General features: G+C 37.8%; 2 protein-coding genes and 1 non-coding gene across 3 annotated transcripts; 2 read left to right on the top strand and 1 right to left on the bottom strand.

Annotated features, from left to right (window-relative positions):
- Window positions 1-759: 759 nt before the first annotated feature.
- On the top strand, window positions 760-2,868 carry LOC125223812. Its single transcript, XM_048127107.1, has 3 exons — window positions 760-958; window positions 1,827-1,881; window positions 2,437-2,868. Exons 1-3 carry the CDS (start codon window positions 857-859, stop codon window positions 2,724-2,726), a joined length of 447 nt encoding a protein of 148 aa, XP_047983064.1. The 5' UTR covers window positions 760-856; the 3' UTR covers window positions 2,727-2,868.
- A 978-nt stretch (window positions 2,869-3,846) lies between these two features.
- TRNAC-GCA lies at window positions 3,847-3,918 on the top strand. The gene has a single exon. It is a non-coding gene; the product is annotated as a tRNA-Cys (tRNA).
- Window positions 3,919-4,092: 174 nt separating this feature from the next.
- On the bottom strand, window positions 4,093-9,705 carry LOC125185301 (protein pleiotropic regulatory locus 1-like). The gene is made up of 18 exons (XM_048081818.1): window positions 9,614-9,705; window positions 9,215-9,531; window positions 9,072-9,096; window positions 8,193-8,304; window positions 7,945-8,026; window positions 7,687-7,746; window positions 7,077-7,161; window positions 6,891-6,983; window positions 6,485-6,548; window positions 6,313-6,398; window positions 6,122-6,223; window positions 5,960-6,043; window positions 5,789-5,849; window positions 5,639-5,705; window positions 5,459-5,536; window positions 4,829-4,893; window positions 4,591-4,668; window positions 4,093-4,511 (listed from the first exon to the last, which is right to left on the bottom strand). The coding sequence occupies exons 2-18, from the start codon at window positions 9,334-9,336 to the stop codon at window positions 4,339-4,341; spliced, it is 1,437 nt and encodes a 478-aa protein (XP_047937775.1). The 5' UTR covers window positions 9,337-9,531; window positions 9,614-9,705; the 3' UTR covers window positions 4,093-4,338.
- Window positions 9,706-13,247: the final 3,542 nt, after the last annotated feature.

Raw genomic sequence — 13,247 nt, 5'->3', positions numbered from 1 at the left:
AATAAGAGTAAGTTGACATGCTCTTTTTCTGTAACTAATACTATAAAATGGAGTTTTTAAATATTCCCTCCGTCCCTATATGAGTTAAACGAAGAGAATAAACTAAGATAAATAACGTCCCTATATGAGTTAAATGAAGAGAATTAACTAAGATAAATAAAAAGAGAGCAAAGTATGAGGAAGAATAAAATGAGAGAGGGTAAATTTACTTTTTAGGGCAAAAAGCAAAAAAAAAATCCACAAAATTTGGTCAAATTCTGATTTATCCCTTGGAAATGGGGATAAACCACTGTATATCACTTTTGATGCTACTTAGACTTGAATCAACCAACCAGATCTGTTCGATCTCCTGCGGCGAGTGCTGCGGAGCCCGAGTGGCCGGCGAGCGAGTGGTTAGTGGTCAAGATCTCTACGTACTTGTTCCAGTCCAGGACAAGTGAAATCTTCCGGAGGTGGGTTCTGTCGCCGCCTGATAGAGGCAGAAGCGGGGGCCACCAAGAGCTATCTGCATCAAGTCTTTCGATTGAAAGAGGAATTCATCATTAAATTTATATTTATAGATGAAGATAATAGTAAAAATGAAATAAAAAAAATGAGGGATTGTCAATTTGTAATTCTAATTGAACGGGGTAACACTGAAACTCAAAAGTCATATTATTTGGGATTTGAGGACAGAATTTGTGATTAAATACATTTTAGAGGGTGAATGTGAGATTTTAGAGTTTGAGTACACAGTGTATCATCTATAAATATTCCCTTGGTTCACGAAAGTCGAAAATTTGACCGAAAATTTGAATTTAAAGTATCAAGATTCACACAAAATTGGTAGCTGAAGTGAGTCTGAGAAGGAGCATCAATGGACGAGCCGAAACTCGTGAGCAGGAAGAGACCTCTTCCGCATTCTCCCTATCACAAGATGCGTCAAATTCTCCAAGACCTTCGCCCCCATTTCATCCACGTCCGGTTTTTCATTTTATCGATTTCTCTTCCCATCTTTCTTTATCCGCCCTCTACTTTTCTATTCGTGCTGAAATCATTTGTCTCCTACGCAATGGCTATAGTAGTTCGTGTGTATCTCGATGTGCTATCCTATGGTTTCTTCACTTTCAATTTTCCGCATACACTAAATTCTTTTTTCAATTTGCTTTCTCGGCTTAATGGTTAATAATGAATCGACTAATTGACTGTGGATGAAATGTTAGATTCTTAGTTGAATCAGTAGACAGATCATTCAAGAACATTACCATATTGTACAAACTCCCTTTAGTTTTCCCCTTTCCACATATACATACAATAACAAAAGTTAATAGTGCTTGTGTGTATCTGCAATGCCTCAGTGCTTTGGGACACACAGATTAGGAGAAAGTTTTTCTGCAACTATGTGTTTTCTTTCGATATGGCTTCTTTTACTCGAGTGCATTTATCTTTACAGTGAATCCTATGTATGATTATGACAACAAATGTTGATCTGGACTTGGTTATTTCATACTATTAGAGATTGATAATTCGGAATATTAATTGGAAGTTGCTCCCTCCGTTTAGCCATTTTCTTTGTTCAATTTTATCAAAGTGGTTGCAGTGGTATGGAAACTGCTTATTATGTATGAAAAAATGGAGCTTAATTTTTATGAGTATATTCAATAAAAAAAATTGCTGGCTATGGTTTGTAGTGTTTTATATTAAGAGAGAAAAAAATTCACATTAAGTTTGTTGTTGCTAACTAAGCTAGTTCATTCCATTTCTAATAGTACCTCCTAATATTCTTGTGGAGAGTGGGCTCATTAAGTACATGGCCTCATAATTTTGTTATGTGTGCAATCTTGCAGGTGCTTAAGACTCCTGACTTTCGAAATTGCCAAGCAGCTGATGAAATCCGTCAAGGTATGGTTCTCTTTTTGGTGGGTGGATTGATTGACTTTTTTTTTACTGAGTCGAACCCTTCCTTTTTCTTGCATCGTCACTTTGATTTCTTCAACTTGTACATGAACGAGTGTTGATTTTCTTCATAGCCACGAGTTTACTTCCTACTAGTCATTTTCAGAGAGTTTGGTGTCTTTTCTTTTTTCTAAAAAAAAAAAAAGAAGTTCGGCCGTCATTATTCATGTTGTTATGACGTCTTTCTGCATTCTGTAATGTGACAAATCAATCATTTTTTTATCTTTACTTCTGCGTCTATATACTTTCAATCCAGTCTAGTGCAACTGAAATTAATCTGTCTGTACACAATGGTTTTGTCTCCACGGTATGGTTAAGCCTGACCAAAACATGCTACATTGCTCAAGAGACAGCATTTATCTCTAATGCTGACAATTTGTACTTCACAGTTCACACTACTTAGTCTCCTTAACACATGTATTATGCAATAACAAAAGAAGATGCAGATTTATTATGCTTTTCCACATTGGATCTCGTTATCATCTAAAACATGCTTTGCAGGGATGAAGCTTCTGATGGAACTATACCAAGAGACGACAGAAAAGGCCGTTAAGCTGGAAAAATGCAGCAACAGTGACAATGCCGATGCCAAGAAAGCAGTGAAACATGCTGACAATCCTCTGCTGGACGATGTTATGTCTGCCCCGCCTCCAGAAACTCAGGAACAAAGAACAGTCATCATTGGGGGTTCTGCTTTCGGGTGGAACTTCATAACATGCCATAGCAGAAGAGCTGTCTACTACGGGCGAACAAAAGAAGCTTTTCGGGCACTAAATCCCAAGTCTAGCTGAATGTGGAAGTAACATGTTTAGGATTATGTACCAGTTTATGTCAGAAGCTGTATTTTGCAGGTTTCTATCTTGAATGTAGAGAAAATTGTTGGAAATTTGTATTGATGTATTCTATGTTCATTCTTTGCATATCTGGTGGGCTCTAATCCCCTACTCCATGAATTATTAGATAAATAATGCTTGACCTGTGTATATATTGGTCATTATACTGAATTGCAAATGGAAACATATACTCACTAATGAAGAAGAAAAAACTAATGGGTTTTTGGCTTTTTAAACCAAAACCTTTCCCTGAATTCCGGTTTTTCCAATGAACTATGAGATTTGTTTTTAAAACCACGAACTTTCATTTCATTAGGGTTTTCCCCTGGCGGGTCAACGATGAAACCCGGGTTGTCTACATGTTAATTTTAATCCTATTTGTCACTAAATTGATTACTTGGATATTAATACATACAGTCACAATTATTACATAACAAATGACAACTTTTGAATAAACAAAACACAACTTTAACATTTTGAATTATGCTATTCGAGTCGGAAATGTGCTATTCGGGTCGGGTTGGGAAAATCCTAACGAAATAAAAGTTCGTGGTTTTAAAAACAAATCTCATAGTTCATGGGAAAAACCGGAATTCGAGAAAAGGTTTTGGTTTAAAAAGCCAAAAATCCAAAAATAATTCACCTAATTCTTGAAACCTATAGAAACGTATATTCACTTGTACTAATGAGACAACACTTAGAAACGTATATTCACTTGTATAATGAGAAAATATATATTAACTTTATAAAAGTATTTAAAAACACGAGATAACACTTCGTAATTGGCAACCAAATAGTGATAATTAGTTCTATATCATCACAATATGTAAACAATATCATCTATCATCAGGAATGAAACAATTCTAATGGGTAGACGAAAGTGTCTGAGATCATGGGAAGATGTCTCGAAAATTATTAATTTTGTAATAATTGCCAATTTTACGTCTTATGGTGATATTGAGCAATGCAGTATACTATATTGTGAATATCAGATATAGGAAAATTATTTTAGTTTGGACTAGATTTATGGATCTGTCTCACTTATATTATATATGTACTTGCATCAAGTAACATACGAGGGTCCATAGCTCAGTGGTAGAGCAATTGACTGCAGATCAATAGGTCACCGGTTCGAACCCGGTTGGGCCCTATTTTTTTTGCAAACTCGTTTTATATTTACTAATTTTTGTGTAAACTGATTTAATATGTTTTTCTGTTGTGTAATTACTACTATTAAATGATCAATAGGTCCATTGATTTTACAACCAAAAACTACTTTTCTGGATTGTCACAGTCAGTCGGAAAGTGGAAGGGATAAAAAGCGTTTGAGGGAAAACCAACATTTGGAAATATAGGTGGCAAAAGTTACATAAATTTTCCAGACATAACTACAAAAAACTGTAATTCAATATTCCACTTTTGATCAAATTTTAATTAGATCACCTAACATAGAGCTGATAAGAATGAACAGCCCAGAATTCTACAATTAACCTTGCAGCGATTGAGCTTTCAAAGATGGGAAGGGCAGTAGTGTAACTAGCAAGTCCGAAAATTGATGCAGTAAACGCAATCAGAAGCGTCGCATGTCTCTGGGTGGCTTGAAGTGCAGGGGATGAGTTTCTGGGGTTGCCGTCTCATCTTCTTTCCACATTTTGATTGTTTTGTCTGCCTCGCAGGTGATAAGCCTCGACCCGGTTAAATCGTACATGATGGAATAAATACCAGCTTCACTCTCCAGCGAACCTGAAATAAACGATCCGTTAGGTTTGATGCTCCGATCAAAAAGATTTAATAAGTGAAATTGTAAGTTATAAATGTGTACCAGGTTGAACAATTGTTTGTGCTTGCTGAAAATTGTGACCACTATTCCAGTCCCAGAACCATAGACTTCCGTTATCACCTACAATGATTTAAATGGAAGGAAATAGTTAAAAAGAAAAAAAAACACGTGTCGTGTCATCGGACTATTATAGGAAATGGGAAAGCTGGAATGAGCTGCTGCCACAAGAAGAAAATCATTCGAGGAGAGAAAAAACATATTTTCATGTTCGGTAACTCACCTGCTGTGGCCAGTACACCCTCCTCATTGACTGCTGCAGCGTTAATGATCGTTTTCTGTTGCGAGCTGCATGAAGAAAACACGAATAATTAAAATGTCCACTTAATGCAATGCAAATATGCAATTCCACGGTAACTAGGCAATATTTGGAGGGAGAGAGTTTCTAACTTTCTACTGAAGACAATTACCATCTATATGCAACCATCTACTCCAGTCCCCAAGCATTAAAATGTATACTTACTTACTGATGCGGTTTAAAATAACTTCCACACAAAGGGTTCCAAGAGATTGGGAGGAAGATCAAATGACTTCATTGACAAATCTCAAGCTCAATCCAAACATCAATACAAAGAATCGTAATATTTCATGAGACAAGGGAAGTACAACTGGACTTGATTCCACCAAGGAAAACTAATTAGATCTCACTTATAAAATGGTCAAAATAGGTAGCAAGCAGTCACTAAAAGCTTTTAACTTGGCATACAACAAACATATCGAAGATGGTTTACAATAGAGCACAGCACTACTTTATATACACATCAAAAGTCATGAGCTTTAGTACATAACTAATGCAAACATCATATCGCATTTTTTAAATTCACATAGTAAGGTCGTGATTCTAAAATCTTACAGCATGTTGTGCATGAATTCTCCTCTTGGAAGTCTAAACTTCTTAATATTCTCAGCAGACGCAGATACAAAACAGTCCCTGGAAAGAAATGTGAAATTAGGCCAGTATAGGGAAAAACGAAAAAAAGGAATAAGTTAACTCTCTGAAAGTTGCTACAAAACTAAGAATTTTAATGCTTACTCTGTAGGATGTGGAGCCATAGCTCGTACAGATTTCTTGTGATGTGTCAAGGTTGACATTGTTTTACCTGACAGGACAAACACTTTGACTTTAGAAAAGAGAGATGAAACAATTGTTATGTCAAAAATACAAGTGTTATAAAAGAAATACCAGTTCTAAGATCCCATAACTTTATTGTTGAATCATGGGAACCGGTAATGACTTGTGGATCCTGCAAGAACAGTCATGCCATGAGTTAAAACATTAACTTTTTGGCTTACAGCAGATACATTAGACAAAATAGTGATGCTACTTTCCAAGGTCCTACAAATAAGCACTTACTGTAGGTCGTGTGAATACTGAACAAACAGTATTATCATGCCCAGGAAGTGTACGAATTTGCGCTTTGCTGCGAATATCCCATACCTAAAATCATCATGGAATCTAAATTAGTACATCATCACTTAAAGGAGCTACCATACTTGCATTAAATGTATTACATACCCGACAAACAGAATCACGTCCTCCTGTGAGCAAAATGTCAATAGTAGGATGAAGAGCCAAGCAATAAACACCACTAAGGTGACCATGATAAGAACGAATAACCTAAAAATAAAAGCAAGCAGCATTAAAACAAGCATCACAAGCCAATGGATGTACTCAGCTGAAGCAGCTATTGGAATTGCATAAAACACCTTATTCTGCTCTAGGTCCCAACATTTAACTAATTTATCATCACCGGCAGAAAACATGTATGTATGCTTGTTGCTAACAGCCAGACCTGCAAGAAAATTTGGTCCATATATTAATATAACCGAATGAAAAAAAAATTGAACAACACAAAAAGGAAAGGGAGAATTGAACTACCTCGTACTTGGTCGATGTGACCAGTAAGAGTTAGTTTCAATCGGCCACTTGCTAGGTCCCATATCTTCACAGCAGAAAGAAAAAAAAAAGAATTAGCGAACAGAAAGAATACAACATAATGAAATTGAGCACATGGCTTGAATGCGTTGACTTTTCTGGAGAATAATATACTATTTCATGGCAAATATAACAAAGTAAAGATATGAAGACTTGCGAAAGGCAGTCAGACATGATATGACCTCAGTATTAGCACGCAAGAAGTTACTGTCCTCGGAAGTGTATAGTATCTATAAGACCTAACTAAGTATTGAGTAATTGTAACTATTGTGAGTCTGTGACTGGTTTTTCTGGAAACAAAGTAGAACATGAATGTCGAAACTTCAATCACAGAATGTGTTAATCTAACCTTGATTGTCCGATCAGCAGATCCAGTGCAAAACCAAGTGTTACTTGGGTCGATGGCTACAGACCGCACCCATCCCAAATGGCCACTGATTACCTACAGAGATCAAAGCTTGCAATTTAAGGCAGGTGAAAAGGCCAAAAGGAATCACTACCAGCATATCAGTTAGACATGGTAGTAGAATCTCACTCTGTAATTCTTCCAGGGTGCACGCCAAACAGGACGAGGCCATCTGCTTGGAATTCTTTCCATGATGGCAGAAGTTGACATGTTCCTGTTCACCAGCAGAACAGAACAATATTTATCACACAAATGATGGTGTGATCTAAATTGCGACAAAGTTCAAGCTTAGTGCTTCTTAATTCGAAACTAATGACATGTTGCGATATCTGCTATTATCTCAATCAAAGTCCTTATATCTAGTTACTGATCCCCATGCTTCCAACTGCACCATTTGAATGTTAAGAACATGAAACCATGACCAGGCAATCATGTTTAATATATTCCCTCCATCCTGCTTGAAGTGCCGCATATCTTTTGGTCGTGGGTATAATGAAAAAGGACTAGAGTATAAAGTGTATGCCCCACATGTATTAAGAGAGGGAGAGAGAAAAATGATTGACAAGACAACTGGATTGTTGGTGTATTTAAGCCAACTAATTACACAATTAAAATCACTTATTATAATGAGACACTTCAAACGGAAACTGGGACAATTCAAATGGAACAGAGTGAGTAATAAGTATCACCACATTTTATTATTACTCAAAGAAATCAATGAGAATTATAAATAGAAGACCTTTCAGATGAGACATTAGATGGAATAATAGCTGAGCTCCTTTGACCACCAGCATCCGCTCTATACCAAACATTTACAATATCAACATCGTTATGTTACAGAAAGATGCAGCATGCAGTGAGTGAATATTTTAAATATGGTGCATTGCGAAATGCTATAATTAATTTTCAAATCCTAAATCTTTGGACTGATAGGTGATGAAGGTGTAGTGGTACAGTGTAATACTGTGTATAAAAACAAGATTTATAAGATACATACGAGCCCCTCGGTTGCCCTGTCGAGCTAATCACCAAATCTTTTGGTGGCCCTCCCATCTGCGTATCATTTGATTGTTGAGGACCTGTGGATTAGTTTGGCAGCTCAATCAAGACTAACACGAAAGAGAGAGGTAATCATGATTCATGAAAGTGTTAATATGAACAGGCCTGTGTAACTGCAACACTTCTTAACATAATCTGGAGGTCCTCAACAAACTAATAGCTACAGGATTCAAATATTGGTAATACCTGGAAGTGCAAGGGCGTTGGAGGGAGTAGGTTCTTGCTGTACTTGACTTTTTGCAGCATTAGTAGCATGTTCAGATGATGTGGTCTTCACTCTTACATAATCAGAATTGAGCTACAACACAAAATACACGAAAATGAGAATCTGAATTCTTTGAAGAAACCAAGACATTTGTATTGTTACTATTATATGAGATGGATGGAGGGAGATAGTTACTAGACATTCAGGAAAATGGTGTTCAACAGTTTCTACGGGAGCCTAAGTTGTATGCAACCACATTGCAGTTGAACCACCAAACATAACTCATCCAATTCTTGACATCTACGCCACTACAAGCAGGTACCCAACGAAGGCATTTCTCTCCTCTCCATACTAAAATAGTTAATACCGTAAGGCTTTTGTCTCTAAATTGACCCTGGTCGACCCATTTGATGGCAAATCCAAGTAGTTGGTAATGGGGGAGAGTGGCTCGTGGCGTTGTCAAGCCAAGTGCACTTAGCCTACTCTATAAAGAAAACATACAACACCCAACTTTTTCTAAAACTTGCAATACTTTCCACTCTTCGGTTTACGAAAGACACATTGATACACATCTAATCTCTCCTTATACTACTTCCGTCTTTACAAATTTAAACTATTTCAATTTTGTTTGTCTCTTAAAAATAAAAACTTTCTATACTTTCTAGTTTCTATTCAAAGAATGATTTTTCTCTCCGATGAGATGAGACTCATTCACCACTAACAATACTTCAATCAGTTTTTCATTTTATCATTCTCTTACTTTACTAATTATGCATTAAAACCCGTTATGTTCCTAAAGTTTCTATTTTTCAAAGACTTATGGAAAAAGAGGGAACAAACATGGGTTATTCACGACTGACCTTATGACTTATTCGAATCTTTGAGCTGCAGGACGAGAAAAAGAAAAAAACCAGTGAGTAATTAGTTATTAAAGTAGGGATATAGCGCCGAATTATCTAATGAAACTCCGCAAGCAGTAGGGTAATTTAAAATTTCCATAAACCTTTCAGCGTCGGGCGGCGGAATTTGACCGTGGGTAGGAGAGAATAGATCGAGCGACCGCTTTAGGGATTTGAAGCTGAGCTTCTTTAGCGACTGCGGCTCTATGGACAGCTCGGTTTCCATGGCTTCTCCCGGCACTCACTCAATTGTAAAGTCTGATCAACGGTCGGCCACACGACGACAAATCAGTATAGCAATGCGTATGGGGTAAGGAGTTGGGATTTATATAATCTCCAATGGTACAACTAAACCCAATAATACAGTTACAAATCTCCTCCTGTCGTGCTTGAAAACCAATTGCATAAACGCCAAACAAATCTGGAATTGCAATTGCAATCAAGTTCACATTATATTGTTTTAAGAAAACGAGAAAAGTAAAGAGAAGAAGAATGAAACTTACCTAAAGAAGAAGAAGAGAAAAAATAAAGATACAATAAGGAAAGAAGAGGCAGCGAGGAAAAAGGAAAACCGGCAGCGGCGTAGCAATTCTGGAGTATGGCAATGGGCTTTTTGTATGGATTGGGTTTAAAAATATAATAACGAAATTACATAAGTTACTAATATTTTTAAATTTTTATTGATTTTTTTTTTTTTTGCAGTAATTAATAGTGTTCATATGTTCTACTATATGTCATGAATAAATTACGTCTAGTTAATCACCTATATTTACCTAATAATAAATACAATAATTGTTGGATTTGATCAGTAGATAGGTTAAATAGGTCGATATATTCTACAACAAATGGTTTAACATACATTTGGCCAATAAATTATAGGCTAATGATTTCAGTTTTATTTTCTTGACAAAAATAATTATAATAACATTAATAAACATAACACAAAACGCCTAAAACAAATCATGGGTTCAAACCCCACCACCGCTTGGAAACTTTTGACCTTAATCCTTAAAATCTGATTTAGTCGGATTCCGCCAAAGTTGGGTTCAATACCCCTTTAGTAAAAAAAACATTTAAAATATATGAACTATTAATAATCAAATTTCAATACTATACTTAGTTAAAAATGAATAGTAAGGTTAACGCGTAATTGATATAGAAGAGATGTCATTGAAAACGCATAAAAATAAGTAAAGTATAAGGGCATCCACAATGGGACGTAGGATAGCCCGCCCTATGCTCCGCCACATCAGCATATTATCCTCCTACTCTTCCACCTGCAATGGGGCGGACTATAGCTCGTCCTATAGTTCGCCCTAAGCATTTTATTTATTATTTGAATATTTCAACACTACAAAAATTGAAAAATAAACAACTTCATTTCATTGAAAATTCAAACTACAGTATGAAATAAAAAACAACTACAAATTCTCAATGGTTTCAATCATGTCGTTCATGAGCTGAGCATGGTCTTGTTGGCTGCGCATTGAGGTCTGTCTAGCTAGAACCTCACTGAAGCCCATCGTAATCCTCGAACGTAAGGCGGGGTCACCGTGCTGGAGCTAGATCCACCTTCAACATCGGCCCAATCGGTGACATGTCCAACTTCCTTGTTCGACTATCGTGTTATGCAAGATGATGCACACGTACATGACATCAGCGATGACTTCCTTGAACCAAAAACGCGCCGGACCTTTCACTATTGCACCCCGCGATTGGAGCACACCAAAAGCCTGATCCACATCCTTCCGCACAGCCTCCTGCTTTGCCGCAAACGACACTCTCCTCTCACTCATTTGGCAGCTGATCGTCTTCACAAAAACAGGCCACCTTGGGTATATGCCATCGGCCAAGTAGTACTCCATATGATATTGGCGTCCGTTGGCAGTGAACTCAATGGCGGGGTCGCGACCCCTGCATTGATCAGCGAAGAGGTTGGACGAGTTAGGACGTTTACGTCGTTGTTCGACCCGGTGATAAGGCTAATTTCATGCATTGGTTATGGGGTTTAATTCAAACAATTTTCTGGGTCTAACACATGTTTTAAGCCAGATGTGTAGAAGAAATCGCCAGATCCAGGAAGGAAGGAAAATAATCGCATGGTGAAGGAGTTTGGCGAGAAAGTGAGCGGAAAAGGAGAAAAAAATTACAAGACGGAGGAATCGCTAGATGGACGGCAAAGAAGAGAATTCAAGCGAAGATTCTAGAAGATCACATCCACATCTATAAATAGAGACCACGCAACACACATGAAATGATCATCTCTCGCATTTTGCTCTTAGCTCACTTTCACACATTTCTACACACATTTGGGGAAATCAGAAATTCATGGGTTTTGGGGTTCATTTTTTAGTGTTGTTGTGTACCACCGTATCCACGTGAGGCGAAGAAACAATTTACTGCTTTCGTTTTACTTTTCTGTTCGGAATTCTCCTGAGTCTTCGCTATTCGAAGCTCGGCGCTGGTTTATTTTGCTGAACTCACTTATCTATCTATGAAATTTCTATTTTGTGTCATGATGGTGTTTGATTTTGAAGTTCTGATGGTTGATTTTAAGTTTGAAGTTAATTTACTTGCTATGGATGCTTTTCGCATTTGATCGATAGTCTGGAGCTGAATTGGTGTTGAATTGTAGTTGATCGGAGAAATTTGGTTAGATCGGAGTGATCAGAGATGGAATTTGCGGTGGTTTGTTGTGGATTGCTTGGATCCGGAGCGGATGAAGCATCTGATGTTTAGATCTGTTGAATTATGCATGGTTGTTTATTTCTGTTTACCGTTTTTAGTTTACTTCGTCTAGCTATCGTAGATCTGAGCATTTTCTGGTGAATCGCGTTTTCCGACGTTCGAGTCGTCGTATTCTGTTTAAATCTGGGTTGTTGCTATGTTTTATTCATGTTTATGCTTGAATCGGTTGAAGGTATGAAGATGAATGTTAGTTAAATTCATAGTTAGTTATTTGCAGCTTTTCATTCGTACCTTGGCTGTTTTTGGAAATGGTCCCTGAAGCTACTCGGGATGTGACAGTACAAGTGTAGTGTGTGTGCAGTGTTGCGATATTCAAATAAGGCAGGTTCCCCAGATCCAGCAAGTCCACTAGATCACTTGGTCTAGGAACTCGTAGGTTGTGCGGAATCCCGGTCGTCGGACACACAAGTACTTCCCCGCTTCAAAAACCCTCAACCACTTTACTAAACCTAGTATAGGGAAGTAGGGATCGATCCCACAGAGAAGGATGCGTAAGACTCGTAATCAAGGATTTGGGAGTATTTTTGGTGTTGGCTGCTGCCACGCATTTTCTTGGGTTGAGGAAAATTAAAATTAACTTGACTTGGGAATATTAGAAAGAAACTTAACCTAACAGCTAGACCTAGGAGATAATTCTACGGTGGGACCACATCTAAGAAAAAGCAGAGTACGACTGGAAAGTGGCAGAATAACTAACTCTCGTACTAACTGACAGTGACATCGTCTTCTACAACCAAATTCGCATAAAACTTCTTGAGAAAACACATAAGCAAATCAAAAACAGGGCTACTAACTTGAAATCAAATCTATGGATAAATAACGAAGAACTTAACAGATCTGCATACCTAGACGAAGTGAAATAGAAAACAAAGGAAATAAAACAAGTCTATCAACTACTGTTTCTTTCACACGCCAAAACCAACTTCAGACGCTAAATCCACTCCGGATCTAAGCGTCCGACACGGACTCCAAACAGAAGAAATTCTCCATCACGTTAGATTTACAAATTTAAGCTCCGAACACTCCGGGAGCCAGACTGGGGTGGGACTCCGGGGCGGGTCACTTTCACCTTCTTCCTAGCTGGCTGCTCCAGCTCTTCTTCCTTCTGCTCTGGGATTTCCGGTACTGACTTTCTCACGATCAATTTTGATTTTGGTGGGGCTGGAACTTGCACGGGAATGGTCGGGGAGATCATCTGAAGCGACTGCTGTGGTCGCTTGACGGAGGGACTGCTATGGGTGGGCTGTGACTTCACTGCTGGACCCAGGAGTTGTCCTCGACTGGGTCAAGGGGAGCGTCTGCTGCATCCACTTCAACATTTTCATTGAAAGCTCCACCGCTTCCGTCATCCTATCATTCTGTTTGGCACATTTCACTGCCAAATCAGCA

Source organism: Salvia hispanica, chromosome 4 (assembly GCF_023119035.1).
Source record: "Salvia hispanica cultivar TCC Black 2014 chromosome 4, UniMelb_Shisp_WGS_1.0, whole genome shotgun sequence".
Taxonomy (NCBI): domain Eukaryota; kingdom Viridiplantae; phylum Streptophyta; class Magnoliopsida; order Lamiales; family Lamiaceae; genus Salvia; species Salvia hispanica.
This window is presented reverse-complemented; position numbering and strand designations above follow the sequence as displayed.

Excerpts from the sequence above, each read along its gene's own strand:
- LOC125185301 (XM_048081818.1), bottom strand. The coding sequence starts at position 9,336 with ATGGAAACCGAGCTGTCCATAGAGCCGCAGTCGCTAAAGAAGCTCAGC. Across the intron at positions 6,549-6,890 it reads CTGCTGATCGGACAATCAAG|ATATGGGACCTAGCAAGTGG; the intron begins GTTAGATTAACA and ends TCTGCTGTGAAG. Across the intron at positions 5,537-5,638 it reads ATGGCTCCACATCCTACAGA|GGACTGTTTTGTATCTGCGT; the intron begins GTAAGCATTAAA and ends ATTTCTTTCCAG.
- LOC125223812 (XM_048127107.1), top strand. The coding sequence starts at position 857 with ATGGACGAGCCGAAACTCGTGAGCAGGAAGAGACCTCTTCCGCATTCT. Across the intron at positions 959-1,826 it reads TTCGCCCCCATTTCATCCAC|GTGCTTAAGACTCCTGACTT; the intron begins GTCCGGTTTTTC and ends GCAATCTTGCAG. Across the intron at positions 1,882-2,436 it reads AGCTGATGAAATCCGTCAAG|GGATGAAGCTTCTGATGGAA; the intron begins GTATGGTTCTCT and ends CATGCTTTGCAG.